At 43.6% G+C, this 19,274-nt stretch overlaps 1 protein-coding gene across 6 annotated transcripts in view; it reads right to left on the reverse strand.

The window, feature by feature from the left end:
• The window catches only part of LOC111585412 (histone-lysine N-methyltransferase ASH1L-like), a 28,776-nt gene extending 11,044 nt beyond the window's left edge, over nucleotides 1-17,732 (reverse strand). For 2 of the 6 annotated variants that reach the window (XR_008602672.1, XR_008602673.1), the window contains exons 1-3: nucleotides 17,199-17,731; nucleotides 10,902-11,660; nucleotides 4,441-8,335 (exon numbers count right to left, since the gene is read on the reverse strand). Coding sequence is in view for 4 of the 6 variants with exons in the window: in XM_035941336.2 (XP_035797229.2) it covers nucleotides 4,441-8,335; nucleotides 10,902-11,507 (4,501 nt within the window). In the remaining 2 variants the exon portion in view is untranslated. Of the gene's footprint in view, nucleotides 1-4,440; nucleotides 8,336-10,901; nucleotides 11,661-11,840; nucleotides 11,997-16,094; nucleotides 16,192-17,198 lie in introns of those variants that run through there. The other 4 variants (XM_035941336.2, XM_055013441.1, XM_035941337.2 and 1 more) reach the window with 4 other exon arrangements.
• Nucleotides 17,733-19,274: the final 1,542 nt, after the last annotated feature.

A 19,274-nucleotide genomic window follows, 5' to 3' on the forward strand; every position in this document is an offset into this window, starting at 1 on the left:
ACTATAGCCAGTTAATCAAGTTATCTGCTGAAAATTCCTGCTTTTTTCAGTTTTGTGCAGCACTAATATTCACCAGACACTTAAATTTTCTTTTTCCATTTTTTAAAAACTTAATTAGAAGACACAGTTTGTTGTCCTGCAGGTTTCACTGCAAAATTCGCTGAAAAAGAAGATTTGGCTGCAAAAATAAATCAGTTGCATGGAAATACTCAATTAAACATGACCATAAACAGCTTTTTATAGTAGTTTTTTGTAGTTTTTGCCACCACACGAGGCAACAAAGCCATTTAAATCTGTATGAAAACTGCAAATGCAAAACAAAAAACTATATCGGATGTCTTTTTTGGCTGTTTTCAAGTCACCTTGTGAAAATTTAAGTATTTTTTTTAACAGTATATTATCCTGCAGGGTTCAAATTTGCAAAGCAAAATTAGCTAGAAACTGGAATGAAATGCTGAAAATGAAGATTTGGTTGCAAAAATAAATCTGTTGCATGGAAATATTTCAGAAAACATGACCATAAACAGCTTTTATAGCAGTTATTTTTACAGTTTTTGCCACCACACGAGGCAACAAAGCCATTTGAATCTGTATGAAAAGTGCAAATGCAAAGCAAAAAATTATATCAGATGTCATTTCTGGCGTTTTTCAAGTCATCTTGTGAAAAATCAAGTTTTTTTTTAACAGTATATTGCAAAAAAATCTAAATATTTAGTCTGTTTTCTCCACCGTCATGCAGCTGGTTTTAAATCTATTCCTCTGGCCCCATCCCGACCTCTGAGCTGCTCCTTCATCAGTCTCTCCTGAGCTCATCTATCTTTTTGTTCCATTTTCCACAGCCCCTGACAACGCTGACCACTCTTCCCTTATTGGATTTTTCCAAGCCAAACAGGCCTCGTTGGCCGGCAGCGGTGAGGAATCGGCCGGCGCTTTAAATAGCCGATCTGGTGGTTAACTAATGACTGTGTTCGCCGGGCCGCCCCGGGCTGCAGCAGCGTGCGGTTCGCTGCAGACCAGGACAGATTTCAAAGATTTTTCTGGCAGATTCCCATCAAGATGCTGCCCTCCTGCTGTAACACTTCTTAAAAATTCCTGCAGAGAGCCGCTGCTGAGTGTTTGTCAGGCCGGAGTCTGCTATAAAAAGAAAAGGAGTCTGATTTCCTCTCTGATGTGTGGCTCAACAACACCTGAGAAAAAAAGCAACGCTCTCATTATATCGGGCAAACGACCGGCGCCACGGTTTCATCTCCACATTGTGCAAATAGAAAAATCTGTCATACTGTGCAAAGTGAAAAGAGGCTCTTGGCATAAAACCGATTTGGTCGGCCAGCTGTCAGGATTCACTCGCTGCTGTCACTTTTCACTGGTGGGCACAGTTAATGTTAGATTCTCTGTTTTACTGTGCGTTAGAACTGCATGGAGCTGGAAAACAAACTGCTAAGTACAGTTTTTCTGCAATATATGTTGAAAAAATGCAGGAATTTCCATTTAAAACTCTGACTTGCATTGGATGGGATTCAGATTTGGCTTTACACTCAGCATCTAGAACTCTGTGGGTCTTTAAAAAGCAACTAATATATGCTCAGAGAGATCTAAGTAGAGAAAACTGCAAAATCTACAAAAGTAAAATCTGATTTTTCAAATATTCACAGCAGCTTTCCTAAAATTTTACACATAAACACTACTCTATTTGGGATAGTTTGATTCCTGACTGACCAGATGAGATTTGTAGGAAACACTGACATTGTAATATTTAGTTTTTCAGCAAAATATATTGAAAAAAAATAAAGGAATTTTCACTAAATGACCTAAAAAATGGACTTGCATTGGATGGAATTCAGATCTGATTTTTGCACTCGGTATGTCGAACTTTGTGGTTCCTTTAAAAAGTCACAAGAAATTTGTTCTGAGACTCTAAAGAAGCAAAATCTGCAAAAGTAAAATCTGATTTTTCCACAATTCACAGCAGTTTTCCAAACATTTTACACATAAAACCTCTTACATTTGGGGTAATTTGATTCCTAACTAAGTTCAGAAGGTCTGTTCGATTTTGGAAAAAACTGACAAGTTGCTTTTTCTGCAATTTACTTGGAAAAAATACAGGAAATGTCGCTAGTTTATGTTACAAAAAAAAAAAAAAAAACACTCAATTTGCATCAGACTACTATCCAGACTACAGATCTACAAAAGCAAAATCAGATTTTCCCACTATTCACAGCATGTTTTGTTAAAAGTTACGTACAAAAACTTGTCTTCATGGTGATCAGATGTAGTTTATTCCAAACTTTACGTACAAAGTCTGGAGTAAAATTGCTTTTCTGCAAGATATATTAAAAAAATCCAAGAATTTTCACCAACCTCATGAGGGCATTAATATGTGATAATTAGTAAATGTACATTCTTGTGCAAAACATTCATAACTGGAGCATAAACAGACAAATGAATGGTTGCAAAGTTAACAGAACACAGCTGTAATCACAGTACTGTGTATATAAATATGTCCAATATTTTACGTTCATATACAGTATTTCACTCTTATGTACATTAGCAATGTAACTGACAACACTGAATATAATGTTTTTCAGAAGCAATATTTCATTATAATATGTAATATAATTTACTACCTTTCTACTGTTCTATTCTACCCTTATTTTATTTTATTTTCAGTAATGTATCACACATATATCTTATTGCTTTACTACTTTTTGGGCTGCATTTCTCATGTTATGCAATTTAGTTTTTTTCTGAGTGACATCTGGCACAAGACTTCTTCAAATCTTAAAGTAATCCATTATGTGAGCAAATATACACAGTCTAATCTCCAAAATGTTTAATAAATCTCAAAAAATCTACTTCATAAATAAAAATAATCATCAAAATTGTAATAATTCAAAATAAAAATATTACTAATATATTTCAAATATGGTCAAATGATATTGGGGGAAGAAAGTGGCACTGTCATTTTGAAAAAACACTTGAACTTTCAGCAGATTCCTTAAATAATTATGTGATTAGGAAGAGTTTGAAGGGAAGTACATCTGCAAAAAAAGTAAAAATTGGTTTAAAAAGCTGTTTGGAACCTTTCTCGTATGGTAGAACTTTTTGTTGTTTTTGGTCGTTGTTCCTGTAACTAAACTATTTCCGAACAACTGAATCCTTTTTGCAATTAAATCCTCTTTTTCAGTGTTTCTCTGCAGCACATATGGAGCCTGCAGGTCAACAAGCTGAAGCTAAAAAGAAAAACTGTGCGTATCCAAGCAGCCAGAAATCAGAGGGAATGATGTTCTCAGAAAGACCAGTTATAAAAAATGAGAACACTGTCAGCTTTGTTGTGGTATCAAACAGCTAAAAAAGTTGCAGCATGACATGTTTGAGCTGATTTGTTTTATTCACATCACAATGTTGATGCTGAATCTATTTATTCTGCAGCACCTTTATACTGTATGTTCTTATTTTTTGCCTTTTTAACAATCGGAGGACAACTGCTTGAGTTTCCAGTCAAACAAATACCACCATTCTGATTGTTTTGTTGTATTACCGATTAATTTGCTTGACTAATCGATTAGTTGATGTCAGAAAATGGTGAAAAATGTGGATCAGAGTTTCGTCGAATGTTATTTTGTCCAAATATATTCAGTTTACTGTCACAGAGAAGGAAAAAACAGGAAAAAAAATCCCATTTAAGAAGCTGCAATCAAATAATTTTTGACTGCTATTATTAAAAATGACTCAAACTGATTAAATTATTGATTAAATGAGCTGTTTGGTCTCTAAAATTTAAGATAAAAGTAAAAAATGCCAGAGTTTCTAAAAGACCAAGATGATCAAACTAAATATTTTCAAATAACTAAGTCTAGTTTTCTCCTAGTTTTGTTTTTTCTTCAAGAAGCAGCTACATTAGTGTTTACAAGTCACTTTTCATGAATAAGAGATGTGCAGCTTAAAGTTTAACCTGTAAATTTTTAATTATTTAAAGTTTGAGTCTAAAAATCTGATAAAATCACAGACTTTTGAATTTTTTTCCTTAAAAAAATACTCAACCTGATTATTAATCAGCTGTTTGGTATAAAAAAAATGTCCAAAAATTGAGGAAAAAAAATTGTGTATCGGTGTTTCCCAAATGCCCAAAATGTTCAAATATATTCAGTTTACTGTCACAGAGAAGGAAAGAAACCTGAAAATATTCACATTTAAGAAGCTACAATCACAGAATTTTGACTTTTTAACTGAAAAATTACTCAGACTGATTAAATTATGAGTTAAACCTGTTGTTTAGTCTATAAAATATAAGAAAATGGCAAAAAAAAACATCAATCAGCTAATTTTCTACTAGTTTTCAGAATCTTTTTTCCCTTTATACCATGACTTAAAGTGATTAATTGATTATCAGAGTAGTTGGTGATTAATTAAATAGATCATAACTAATTGATATTTTCTCACCTGTGTCTCTCCTCTCCGTCCAAGCCGGTTCATCCCTCCTCCATGACCTCTCTCCACTTCCTGGGTTCCTCCCGGCCCATCCGCTCCTCAGACCCCCCCCCCCTGTTGCCGTGGCAGCGGACGTGAACAGGTTGGTGTGTGTCGGCGACGGCGACGCTCCGTACCGGTCGTCCTCGGCGTCATCGTCCTCCCCGTCGGACGCCACCATCCTGCCGTGGTGCTGCTCCGCGCTGAAGCTTCTCCAGCCAGAGTTTCCAAACCTCGATCCTCCCAGGCCTCCGAATTTCGACCAGCTTTGGCCCAAACCGCCCCAACCACCACCAAACGAAGACAGGTGGGAGGAGCCCAACCCCACCGAGGTGAGGGAGGTGTGTTTGTACCTCTCTGCTGAGGATGATGAAGATGAAGCAGCGGTACTGGAGAAGGAATCACTCCCGTTCTCGCATAACCACGGCGACTCCTTCGATAACAGACTTCCACCTCCTCTCGCCCCTTTCCTTCCTCCTTCCTGCCCCAGAATGAACCCCGACCTCGGCTTTAAACCGACCAGCCCCTCGCGCTCCTCTTCCTCCTCCTCTTCGTCTTGCTCCTCTTCATCGTCCACATCTCGGTCGCAGTGCCGGTGGCGATGCTTATGCTTGTGTTTGTGTTCGCTCCTCCCACATCCACATGAGAGGCCGGACGTGAACCCTGAGCTGAGGTGAGGACCTCCACTTCCTCCTCCACCTGCGCCGCCGCCGTCTCCATCCACCTCCCCTCCTAAAGCTCCCTCTCTCAGCAGCCGGCTTCTCCGTCGGTGGAACCTGGCCGGGTTGAGGAGGAAGTGGTGGGGCTGATGGGGGGCGTAGGATGGCAGCGGGTAGGAGCTGGGGAGGTGGTGGTAGAGCGTCGTGGCCGGAGGGTAGCCGCTATAGAAACCCATGTTCTCGATGGTCTCCTGGAACTTGGAGGGGCAGCCGCACTGTCGGCGGTCCGGCTTCCTGCTGCAGTGGCAGGGGTAGAAAGACTGAGGCGAAAAGGAGGAATTAGTGGAGAAGGACGACGGGTGAGGCGAATAGAAGCCGTTCAGATTGATCCTGAAGATGTTGGAGCGCAACGAGTGAGAGGAGGAAGAGGAGGAAGTGTGGTGTCTCCTTCCTCCAGCTGGGTTCCCCTCAAAGCCCTGACCGAGCCCCGTCCTCGCCCAGCTCCGTCTACCGATGTGGACCTCGCTGAACTGACCAATCAGGTCCTCCAACTCGGCCAGGAACTCCGGATCCTGCATGTGGAGTTGCTGGTGCTTCTTCTTGTGTTTGTTTTTCTGTCTCTTCAGTGCACTATGCCCCAGGCAGGGGTAATAATCCGAGTGGGGGCACTTGCTGTGTCCGGGGCAGGGGCAAGGGCAAAGGCAGGTGCACGACGAGGGGCAGTCGTAATCCCTGCGCCGGTGCCGGTGTCGCCGCTCTATGGCGTTGGAGGTGGTCATGGGGTTCCTGTGTCTGGACATGTGGGAGAGGGGTGAGGAGACCGGGGAGGGTCGGTCCACCAGAGAGAGGTGTCTCTGGGCCCCCAGAATCACCCCGGACCCGTGACCCAACCTCAACATGCCCCGGACGCCCCTCATCTCGCCTCGCTCGGAGACGCTGTTGTTGTCCGTCCCGATGCCGCTGTCGCTCGGCAGCGTCTCCTCGCTGTGGGACTCGCTCCGGGGGGAGGGCGTGGCCTCCTTCAGGTGTCCGGGGGAGCCGGGTGGGTGATGCAGCGGTGGGGTGGGGCAGGAGAGCTTACATGAAGACTGGTGGAAGGGGAAGTGGTGTCTCCCCTGGCACGGACAGCTTTTCTTCACGAAGGGGGATATTGACGAGGAGGAGGGAGGTCGTGGGGAGGTGCAGGAGGAGGACGGGGAAGGCAGGGAGAAGGGGTGAGGAAAAAGGAGGGAGGACGTTGGTTCTGTGAGGCTGCCTTCGCTGTAGGGACTCTGGGCCCCACTGGAGTGGGTGAGGGACGGGGAAGGAAAGGGGTGAGAGGGTGGCTGGGGTTGGAAGAGGGAGGTTTCGGAGGTGCTGGAGAACAGGGAGGTGCTCTGGGAGTTCAGGTTGGCTGTCTGGGCTTTGGGTTTCCGTCCTCGTCTCTTTCCCATATAGATGGTTCCTCTCTTGCTCACATTGATCTGAGGGCCCAGTTTGCTCCCGAAGGAGGACGACAGGGCTGAGAGTGTGTGCACCGTCGTAGCCTCTATCGATTTTCTCAGAGAGGCCTCCCCATCTGCCGCCTCGCCTCCCCTCCCCTCCTTCCCCGTAAACCCTGACAGCATCACTTTGTGGAGCCTCCTCTTCTTCCGCTTCTTCATCTCGTTAATCAGCCTCTGGATCTTCAGCTGCCTGGTTCCCTTCTCAGGTGGATGGAAGTCGGGACTCCGGTCGCCGTGATCATCAAGGCTCTGGTCCTCGAGGAGCCTCGGTTTGGGGGGACGTCCACGCTTCTTGGGGCTGGATTTGAATGTCGGCTCCAGCAGGGGGACTTTCTGAACTCCGTCACACCCCAGAAGAGGCACCTTGGTTGGGATGTCGCTCGGCGAGAGTCGAGGGGAAGGCTCGTCCAAACCAGAGCTGTGGGATTTGGGGCGGCCTCTTTTTTGGGAAGCGCTTATAGAGTCTGATGCATGAATCTGCGGTTTGGTTGCAGAAGAAATAGGGGAAGAACTGCTGGTTAAGGATTCATCGCTATGCTGGGTAGTGGCTTTGGTGGGGAGGGGTGTCTTAGGGTTCTGGGGGAAGCTGAGCGAAGGATTATGCAGGGAATCTGAAGGGGCTTCCTGATTTTCTGCCCTCTGAGCCCGGTGCGCCAGCTTGGTCCAGCTGGGCCTCCGGGCTTTGCGTTTCTTGAGCGGCCGGCTATCCTGCTCTTGGGGGGAGGACGGGGGAGATTTGGGAGCAGAAGACATGGGAGGGGCAGAAGAAGAGGGGTGGCTCGGAGGCACAGTTGAATGTCTGGAGACGTCCTGTTCTTTTGATTTACTGGCGTCACCTGTTGCTGCTGCCGCTGCTGCCGGCTCAGCTTGTTTAACTGGCTTGCAACCGTCATCCATCTTTTCTTTCTCATCTGGATTCACTGCCACTCTATCAGCTGTTTCACCACATTTTGCATTATTATCCTCTGTTCTTTGTCTCTCCGGACTCAGCCTCTTTTTCTCAGCCTTCCCTCTGTCAATCTTTGCCTCGTCCCTCCACAAATCATCACTCCTACGTCTCTCCTCCTTTTCTTTACTGTATCTCGATTTTCCATCCTTTCCCTTCTCCTTTTTCTTCTTCTTGACTTCGTCCTTTCTGCTCTCGCTTTTTGCCCTGTCAGCCTCCAGCCTTTCCCTCTTTGACTTCTTGTCTTTCCGTTTCTCTTTCTTTGCTTTCCTGTCCTTCTCTCTTTTCCTTTCTAGCAAGGCATCCTGACTTTGAGGTTGGGCAGAAGGGAGATCCACAGCGGGGGAGGATTGTGGTTTGGAGGTGACCAAGGGAGAGTCTGGCCTGCTTTTAGTGGAAACCTCTTTATGGGAGCTCGTGGAAACCGGAGGCCTCGTCGAAGACTCCGTGGAAGAAACGGAGGAGGAGCTGCTGTGTTTCCCGGCTTTGTTTTTGGATGTGGTGGAAGAGCCGAGGATGTTGGCGGAGCCCTTCCCGTTTGGTAGCCCCTTCTGTTTTTGCACCAAACCATTATGTTTCTTGGAGGTGCTTCCGTCATTCCTGGTTTCCAAAGCGGAGGTGGCCTGGTTGCTCGGGGCGGAAGGTGGAGCTGACTGGTCTGTTTTTGGTGAGCAGGGTTTAGGCGCTGCAGCGACGGGCTGGCCGTTGATGCTCGGAGGCTTCTTCGCCTTCTCCGATGAGCCGTTCACCTCCGTCTTATCGGCCGGCTTGACGGGAACCTGGGGAACGCAAACATCTGGGTCACGGCAGTGAAGGACAAACAGGCAAAGAGGCAGCTTTTGCTATTGTCCGCCCCATTAAAAGAGAGGATAAAATGACTCAATCAGGCAGAGAAACGAGGGCATACGGAGGAGAGAGTGAGGTGATGGAAACAGGAACGGGGCTGACACAGAAAAGAGAGCTACAGAGGCGAAAAGACGCTGAGAGGAAGGGAGTGGGACGGAGGGGTAGTGAAAGATAAATGAGAGCAGGTAGAGAAAAGAGGGGATGTAAAAATAGACAAGAGGGACAGATATAGAGAGGCAAGCAGAGACAGAAACACAGGGAGAAAGCTTTGCTATTGGTAGCTATAAATTGCCACTAATACAGATGAGAAGGCTTGACATTTCAGACTCGTTCTGTAATTTCCGTGCACTTGCTGCAGCCTGAGTGGCGTTTGTGCAGCCGAAGCCGTAAGCTTCTCCTTGGGTGATTGTCATGAGGACTGATGGACCAATGTCTGCAATAACTCCAAGTGGTTGCCGTGCTGTCGTCCTATTTATAGGTCTGTTTATTCAAATGTGTTGCTTGGCTTTCAGTATTGAGAGAATCGCTCATTTGGCCATATTAGAACTGAGCTCAAAGCTGGGAGGTTTTTTTTTAATTTTTTTTATTTTTTTTACACCGTCTATAAGCCTGCTGGCTAACTGTAAAAAAACCAAAACAGCAACAGCACATATGTGCCATTAATAATGTATGAACACATTCAGTCACTGCAACACTCAGGTTTGTTTTTCTCCATTTTTACTATATTTAATGGCAAATTTAACTCTCTGAACCCCGAAACCAGGCTTGAAAGGTATTCTATCTTTTTAAAAAAAAAACTTCAAAATTACACTATTTATTATATATAAACTGTAACAAACAGAAAGAATCATGATATCCAGCAGTCTGTGAACATATCATGAGTGATAAATAGCCAAAAATAAGCTTAAAATTGTGATATTTCATCAAAATCCCTTTTATTGTACATGCCTCAATTAAAAATTCTCCAAAAATAACAAGAGAGGAACATATATCATGCTGGACTGATAAAATAAATGAAGCATGGCTCAGAAACAGGTTGTTGGAAGATTATGCTGTTTGAAATGCATGTTCAAAATTGCCCAAATTAAGCCATTTATCAAAGTCAGAATTGTTCAATTTGCAGCTTTACTTCAACAAATCGTGTGTGATTTTGGGGTTTCGTTTGGAAAATTAATGAAAACATAAACTCTAAATAACCATAGTTCATCAAAATAACTATATTCTAAATATCTAACTTTTAAAAAATAAAATAAACAATTTACATTAACTAATTTCTGTAAAAAATATAAATTCTCTACTGCATGGTGCAACTGACAAGTCCTTTGGGGTATTGTTGGGAAAATGAACCAAATTTAAGCTTGAAATCACTAATCACTTTATTCTACATTCCACAGTAAAAACAGTAAACAGAGGAGCAAGTTGTTGGAAGATACATTCAGCATGGTGAAACATCCTTCGAATTATTTGAAAAGTATGTTATCTTATTAAAAAATTCCCAAATTACAGTACTTATTAGAGCCAAAACTGTTAGTTTTTCAACTTTCCTCGAATTAATCGTGTGATTTTGGGATTTTGTTTGGAAAATTAACCACATTTATGCTCTAAATTCTAATATTTTATTAAAATAACTTCATTTGAATGTCTCATTTTTTTTAAAAAAATGGCATGAAAAGCTGTGACTGACTCAGCTGTGACCAACAATCACGTGAGAAAAATTTATAGTTTTTAATTAAAATGCAGGCAGTCTTTCCACAAAGGAGTGAGGAAAATAAAACATTTAACAGGAAAACAGTGAACAGAGAAGCAAGATGTTGGGAGGATGCATTCGGCACGGTGAAACATGTTTATAGTTGTTTGAAAAGCATGTCTTTTTTTAAAAATTGCCCATTTTAAACCATTTTTCAACTTTCCTTGAGCTAATTATGTGTGATTTGGGGCTTTTGCTGGGAAAATGAACCACATCTAACCTTGAAATCACAATATTTCCCCAAAATAACTTTATTCTAACTGTCGCATGTAAAAAAAATTGCCAAAATTGAACCATCTGCATTAAGCAACTTCTGTAAAAAACAAAAAATTCTCTGCTCCTTGACGCAACTTGGAAGCCGCAACTGACTCAGCTTTGACCAACACTCATGTTAGAAAAATGTGTGGATTTAGCGGCTAAACTGCTGTTTACAAGGAGCAGAGAGGAGTGTGAAAACAAACAAGAAATGTAAATAGTAAAATATTTACAGCATGTATAGCTGTATGAAGAATGTTGCACTTGCTGATTCCAGGTTGAAATTTTGTACAGTAAATAATCTTATTTTTAAGATTTATGGCTTTCTTTCTAACTGTCCTCTACTACTACTGGTTGTTTTGTTTGCATAGAGTAGCAGGATTATATACTGCAGCCAAAAAAACACAACAAAGTGAGTGAAAATGTGATGTCCAGACACTGCTCAGGGTTCAGAGTGTTAATAATCTTGCCAGCTGACATTAAGGACGTAAACTGACCTGTTTGGCAGCCTTGGTGACGGTGGGGACCGGAGTCAGGGTGGGAGCTGTGGTGAACGTCGCCGGTAACGATGACGACGTGAGCGCCGTCGAAGCAGCGGATGCAGTTTGTTTGGATGTGGTCTGGACAGCATCCAGGACAGAGCGCTGCTCTCTGGCTGCCTCGTCCTGGGCAGCGCCAGCTTTGCTCTGCTGGCCTCCGTCCCCGTCGGCCCTCAGCAGCAGCCCCCTGCCCTGCCGCTGGTACGTCCTGATGGTGGGCTTGCAGACGTAGCTCTCCAGGATCTTGGGCGGCTTCTTGGTGCGCTTGGCCTGCAGCCCGATGCGGACCCGTACGTTCCCCTCGGGGCAGCCGGCCTCCCTGCCGGGGATCTGCTGCCCCCCGCATCGCCCCTCGATCAGCAGCTCCAGCACCGCCCCCTTGTCGCCCTCCCGCTTCCTCCCAGCGCCCCGTTTCTCCTCCTCCTTCTTCCCCGCATCGCCATTCTCCCCCTCGCCTCTCCTCTTCTTCTCCCCCGCCACCGGCTCGGAGTCCTCAGGTGCAGGGGCGGGGTCCAGAGCGGAGGCGGCAGTCGGAGGGCTTCCCCCCTTCACTCTCTGGTCCATCAGAGGAGTCGGGGGGGGGAGGTCGGCAGCGGTGGGGTTCCCAGTATAACTCCGTCAAACGGGGGTGGAGGTGAGGGGCCGAGTGCAGGTGTGGATCAGGAATAAAGTCCGGCTGGGTGCCTTCATCCAGCGAGGGAAGCTCAGAGTGTCGTCCTGTGGGCAGAAACAGACAGACGGACCAGCGATTAGTCATTCCACTGAGCTCAGATGCTGAAGGGAAAGTCCCCTTCCTGCCCCAGAGGTGCTAAAGTCTGCGTCCGCGGAGATGATCTCATCACAGTGAAAACCCCCGGGGGCCAATCAAAGCCGCCGACTCCCAGAAGAAAGCCTCACCGAGAACACGCCGCCTCCCCTCCGCCAATAATCCGACGCTCCTAATCCTCGCTGTGCCTCTCGCCAGATCAATATATCAATCAATCCGACGCTTGCTCCGGTCCCCTCCCCTCCTCTCCCCAGCGTCTTTGCGCCTTCTGTTCTCAGCTACTCCCACAAGCTTCTTCTCCTCCCACCCTTCCCGCTGCTGTACTTTCTTTTCTCTCCCAAACTCCCCCTTTTCATGTTTGGCAGTAAGCTTTTGCATGCATTCTCTATTAGTCCCATCCACTCCTCTCCCTCCCTCCCTCCCGTTCCCTCTCTCTGTAGACCACACAGTAAAAATGGTCAACTCATGCACTGTATCCATGCTAATCAGAACCATATTTCCTCCTCCACGTCCTTCTTTTCCTCCTCTCCTGCCTAAATCCCTCCATTCACAGTGCAACCGTTCCCCTCCTCCCCTTCCAGTAGTGGTAACACAAATCTGTAGGAAAGGGTAAAAACTTATTTTTGGAAAGGAGTGCAAATTCCTCCTCCTCCCATTGCTTCCTCTAAGTCAAAGTAAGCTTTTCATTAACCCCATTGTAAGTGGACTTTTAATGTGACATTACGGCGCGGCAGCACACCCTGAAACAACAATCTCTCCTCGCCGGGAAAACTTTCGTCCGCGTTATCGGGAGAGGAATCTTCCGTCACGCTTCCTTCATTATTCTCCCTCTCTCATTATCCGTTTTCTAATAAAACACACCCTGCCAGGCGTCCTCGCCGCTCGCTCTCCCTCCCCAGAGCCTCTTATGAAATAGCTCGTCTGTCTCTCAGCGCCGCCCGCTTAAACACACAAGAGCATCTCGGATAATGTTTTCGTTTAAGGGCTCAGTGGGCTATCTCCGCTGCCTCTCGGTCCCTCCACACCCAAAAACCCTTTCCTTGACTCATACCGAGGCTCAAATCAACATCTGTTCCAGTAACGGCTCTTACGTAACAGTTTTGGAAAGCGTTTTTCGGAGGCCAAACCTCCTCACAATGAAGGAAAACGAGCACAGAGATGGACAGCGGGCCGCCCAAATGACTGCAGCCGCTTTTAGTTCGACCTCTACTCCAGAAGGGAGTCCAGGCTCAGGCAGCAGCAGAGTCGGGCTGTTTTTATAGCCGAGGCCGGGCCTGCAGCTAATGATTACTTCCCCTATTAATCTGCTAGTCGCTCGCTCTATGAAATGTCAGAAAATGATGGAAAAATGCGATGATAAATGTCTTGTTTTGTCCACAGCACAAAGATATTTAGTTTACTGTCACAGAGGAGGAAAGAAAGCAGAAAATATTTCCATTTAAGAAGCTGCAATCACAGAATTGAGACTGTTTTTTCTGAAAAACAATAACTCAAACTGATTAGCAAAACAGTTAATTTAATAGTTGACAACTAAGCAGCTCTAACCAAAAACAGAAGAGTAAAGAGAAGCTGGGATCAGAGCATTTCAACTATTTCACTCCAAAATTTGCTTAAACCAATTAACCAACTATCAAAACAGTTAATTTAATGGTTGATACCTAATTGATTAATCGATTAATTGATGCAGCTCTGCACAAAACACAAAGATATTTAGTTTACTGTCAAAGTAGAAAATTTGAGAAGTTAGGATTAGAGTATTTTAAGTTTTTCACTCAAAAATTTGCTCAAATTGATTATTCATATATCAAAATAACAAATTTAATACTGGACCACTAATTGATTAATCAATTAATTGATGCAGCTCCATTTAAAATACAAAGATTTCAGTTTAACACCACAGAGGAGGAAAGAAACCAGAAAATATGCACATTTGAGTAGTTAGGATTACAGTATTTTTAACTATTTCACTCAAAAATTTGCTTAAACCAGTTAACTAATTATCAAAACAGTCAATTTAATAGTTGATATCGAACTGATTAATCGATTAATTGATGCAGTTCTGTACAAAACACAAAGATATTTAGTTTACTGTCACAGAGGAGGAAAGAAAGCAGAAAATATTCACATTTAAGAATATGCAATCAAAGAATTTAGATTGTTTTTCTGAAAAAAAAAGCTTAAACTGATTAGCAAAACAGTTCATTTAATAGTTGATATCTAATTGATTAATCAATTAATCGTTGCAACTCTGACCAAAAGCAGAAGAGAAAATAAAACAGAAAATATTCACACTTGAGAAGTTAGGATCTGAGTATTTCAACTATTTCACTCAAAAATTTTCTTAAACCGATTAACCAAGTATCAAAACAATTAATTTAATGGTTGACACCTAATTGATTAATCAATTAATTGATCCAGGTCTATCCAAAATCCAAAGATTATTAGTAATCATCAAACTATGAAAACAGACAAATAACTTTCACACTTTAAATGCTGGAACTTGTATTTTCTGTGAAGCTGGAATCACAAAAATTACTGTTTTGTCTTAGCTGAGAGCAAATCGATAAATCGCTGCTGCTCTACTTAAATTCTCCAGTTACCAGTGAAAAAATGTCATGTGTGCATGCAGCCAAACAATTAATTGATTAATTACTTTTATCTATAAAATGTCAAAAAGTATGGAAAATGTTGGTCACTGTTTTCCAAACGCCATTTTCTTTAAAAAAAAATACTCCAACAGATTAATCCATTGCCAAAGTAGTGGCCTGTTAATTTCACAGTTGACAAACAATGTATTAATCACTGCAGCTCTACTGATTTGAAGCCGGTTGTGCTGTTAAACTGCATCTGTACGGGAACAACAGCTGTAGAGAAATGGTTCTGCAATTTTTTTTAAAAAAAGTTCCAGATGAAAAGTACGAATCCCAAATTTTTTCTGCTTTTGTTATTTTTCAGCATTGATTCATTGTCAATTCAATTTGGCTTGTTGGACAAGAATAAACAGATATGTCAAAGTGAAAACAGATTTCTACAAACTAATGTCAACTATCTAAAAATGTAAAATAAGCGATTGTAGAAGTGACTCATCTAATTCAACACAGGTGCAGCCAGTTGGTGCTAGAAGTCACAAGAGAGCAGTGAATGTGTCACAGTGATTGTAGTATAAAGACTCCAGTATCTGGAAGGTCCAGTCACTGGTGAGTCAGTACTTTTAGATAGAACTACACCATAAAGACTAAAGATTAAAGGTTTCTGAGACGTGTAAGTCAGGGGATGATACAAGAACATTTCCAAGTTCCTGAATATCTCTTGGAGTCCACTTAAATCCATTATTAAGAAATATAAAGAATATGGAACATAAATAAATTTGATCAGAGACAGAACTTTAGGACGAGGTAACTATGCAGGACTTGTTTTAGTATCCTAAAATTTGTTCTGAGGCATCCAAGGTCCTCCTTAGTTCCATCTCTGGCACCATGTAAGGATAATATTACCACAAAAATTAAGTTTTTCCAACGATTACATATTAGCTCGATAAAACATAGCCTCAGGATGGGGTTACAATGCATGACCCTTACAATGACCTTTAGCATCTGGTCTGAAGTGTCCGTGGCCTCCCTTAGTTCTGTCTCTGGCACCATTCATGGATATTACTACCACAAAAATAAAGTTTTCTCAACTAGATTACAGGTTCTGTCTACAAGACAGAACTTTAGGATGAGGTAACTATGCATTACTGGTTATAAAACCCTTAAAATTTGGTCTGAGGTGTCCAAGGTCCTCCTTACAATGACCTCACCCTAACCCTACCAAAAATTAAGTTTCTACAAGTAGATTACAGGTTAGATCTAGAAGACCGAACTTTAGGATGAGGTAATGATGCAGAACTTGTCATAGTACCTCTACATTTGCTCTGAGATGTCCATGGCCCCCCTTAGTTCTGTCTCTGGCACCATTTATTGAAATTATTACCCCCAAAATTAAGTTTTTACAACTATATTACAGGTTCTGTCTACAATACAGAGCCTTGGGTCATGGTAACTATGCATTACTGGTTATAAAACCCTTAACATTTAGTCTGAGGTGTTCATGGCCCCCCATCTGGCTTCATCCCTGGCACCATGTAAGGACCCCCAAAAAGTACGTTTTTACAACTAGATTACAGGTTCTGTCTACAGAACAGAATTTTAGGACAAGGTAACTATGCAGGATTTGTCATAGGATGCTTAAAACTTGGTCTGATGTATCCAAGGTCCTCCTTAGTTCTGTCTCTGGTATCATTTATGGATATTACTACCCCAAAAATTAAGCTTTTACAACTAGACTACAGGTCAGATCTGGAAGAGGATGATGTAACTATGCACTACTGGTTATAAGACCCTCACCATTTACTTTAAGGCCCCCCTGCCCCCCTCTGGCTCCGTCCCTGGGCCTGACAGTAGAGCTGAGTCATGCGGGCTCCGGTCTTGTTGTGAAAAGTGACTAAGAGAAAGCAACGAGAGTGGCAGGTTTTCAAACTTAAAAGGGCAGGCCCATTCAGCGGGCAGTCAGAGCGCATACTAACAGCTCTTTATACTCCGCAGAGAGCCGAACCTCTCCGACATAACTCAGAATTATTCCAACATTAGACCAGCAGCTATTTCCAGTGACAGGATGATGGGTGGACTTGACACCGCAGTCGGCGTGGTTCCTCGGGAGCGATTAAATCATGATAATGGCCCACCATATTTCCAGCCATCATCACCATCCCGTGACAGTGTCCTCATCAATAACTACGGCACCGTTACCGTCTGCCTGACAACAGCAGCTGGAAGCGCCGCTGCTTTGCACTGATGGCATCTCACGTTATCCGAGCGTGAAGCCTCGCAGCGCGCGCAGTCACACAAACGGGCAACTTTCTCACGTGAGTCTCCTCCTCCTCCTCCTCGCGCGCACACACGCACGCACTCGGGCTGTTGCTGTGTGTATGCGCGCGTGCGTCGTACACCGTGTACCCGGGTCGCAGCTGCGCACATACAGTAGATACAGTAACGCAGCGGGGGTGTTTAGCGCACTGCTTTTACCGAGGACGTCAACAGGAGCTTCCTTCTCCATAATGACTTTGCGCACCTCGGAAAATCTCCATCCGCCCGCAGAGGATGCGCACATGCACGTGTTGTTGTTGTCGTCCTATGTGCGCAGTAACCCGCACATTCAAGAAAAAGAAAAAAAGCCCAAACTCACGGAGGCGGGAGGCTGCGCAGTAACCAAAAAATTACCAAAAAAAGCAAAACAAAAAATGTGTCGTGGAGGAGCCGCCGCCGTCTCCTCTTCCCTTCTGCTGCTGTCAGCGAATACGAAATATCACCGCGCACGGAAACACGCTCGGCAACAAGGGGGGTAAAATTAGCGCAAACGAGGGGGCAACGCGGATGCAAATCCCGCTGACAGGCCTCCTGCACACGTTAACGCGGACTGCCATGACAATCTGGAGTCGGTAGGCTACTTACCCGAGAGTGCGTCCCGGAGCTAACTGGCAGGAGGTGAAGGCGCTGCTGTCCGGCTCTCTGGTGCATTAGACGCCGCCGCTGGTTACATAACTAAGGCCGGCGGAGGTTAAAACGGCTCCCAAAGGCGAGTTTCGGTGCCGTCGGAGCGCAGTGGCGACGGTGCAACAACATTGGCGCGGGTGTTTTCATAATCACTCAGAGCTGCTCCGTCGGCGCGTCTCCGCAGCTAGGTGGCGGACTGGTTACACTGGATCCTGCTCTTTTCTTTTTTTTCTCTCTCTCTCTCTCTCTCTTCTTTTTCTCTCTTCTCCTCCTGCCCACTTTTCTCTGGGGGAAAGTTACAGCAGCAGCTCCTGCCAGTTGTAAAAAAAAAAAATTAAAAAAGCCTCAAAATGCGCTCCGGTCAGCCGCTGCGGGGACCTGCGTGTCCGTGCGCCCTCGTGGATGTGCGGGAATGCAACTGCGTGGCCATTTTTCGCGTTGTGGCCAGAGGAGGGGATAGAAAACGGCGAGCACGGCGCAGCACAGGATCTCGTTGCGGCTCGTAATAGGCGATTGGGGAGGGCTATTTAGGCGCTTAATAAAATGGCGACGACTTGGCTAAAGTGGGCCGCTGGCTGGGAGGATTTTAGGGGGGAAAAGTTGCACCGAGCGTCGAGCCACACGAGCAAAGCGAGCAGCCGTGAAGTTAACACGCACATCTGTTTATCATGCATCATTAAGACACCACGTATCGATCCTAAACTAATGTTTCCTCACAGTTCTGATCATGAAAACACCCAGAAAACAGGTTTTAAACGTGCGTCAGTATAAATCAATATTATAGTTATAATAAAAAAACAACATAAATGACATAGAAATGAGCAGATCTGCATCTGAACATTCTTTTCACGGTAAAATAGTGAGTATTTTCTCCATTATTTCAGGAGTAAATGTCAGGAAATGGTGAAAAATGTTTTGTCCGAAAATATTCAGTTTACTGTCAGAAAAGAGGAAAGAAACCAGACAATATTCACATTTAAGTAACTGTTTGTATTTAAAAAACCTCAAAATGACTAATCGATCAAATCTTTGGTATCTAAAATGTCACAAAATGCTGAAAAATGTAAGTCTTTGTTTCCTAGATAGCCAAAATGTCCAAAATATTCAGTTTACTGACAAAGAGGAGGAAATAAAACAGAAAATATTCACATTTAAGGACCTGCAATCACAAAATGTAGATAGTTCATATTAAAAAACTACTCAAACTGACTAATCGATCAACTCTTTGGTCTCTAAAATGTCACAAAATGCTGAAAAATGTGTCTTTGTTTCCCTGATACCCAAAATGTCCAAAGATATTCAGTTTACTGTCACAAAAGAGGAAATAAACCAGAAAATATTCACATTTAAGGAGCTGCAATCAGAAATCCAAAATTTCCTTTAAAAACTCACTTGAAACAATCACTGAAATAGCTGCTGATTAATACTACTGTCTATAACTATTGTTTTCATTCTCAAATTGTTGTGTTGGTGTTTTTCTGAGCTAATCAATTGGTTGTTTGGGAAATAAAATGTCAGAAAAAGGTGAAAAATGTCTCATTTCATCCAAAAATATTCAGTTTCCTGTCATAGAAGAATAAATAAATCAGAAAATATGCACATTTAAGAAGCTTTTTCTTTAGATAAATGTGCTCAAACCAGTTACTTATCTGTGTAGTTGACAGCTTGTTGATTAGTAAAAACTATTGTTTTGAAAAATCTGCGTTTCTGAAAGGCAAACAAGAAAAAAGTCTTGTTTTGTCCAGTACAGAGCTGGCTTTCTTAACCAGTTGGTTCAGTCTCTTCCTGCTGCTCCACTCCATACAGGATGGATGATGCCACCACAGAATCATAGAAGGTCCTCAGAAGTGCGAAGGACCTCAGTTTCCTGAGCAGGTGGAGTCTGTTCTGACCTTTCTTATAGAGTACATCAATGTTAATAGTCCAGTCCAGTTTATGGTTCAAACAAACACCCAGGAACTTTTCAGGGTCCATGATCTCAATGTCCATTCTCTGGATGTTCACTGGTGAAGGAGAAGTGTTCCTGCTAGAATC

Source organism: Amphiprion ocellaris, chromosome 9, assembly GCF_022539595.1.
Source record: "Amphiprion ocellaris isolate individual 3 ecotype Okinawa chromosome 9, ASM2253959v1, whole genome shotgun sequence".
In the NCBI taxonomy this organism is placed as follows: Eukaryota; Metazoa; Chordata; class Actinopteri; family Pomacentridae; genus Amphiprion; species Amphiprion ocellaris.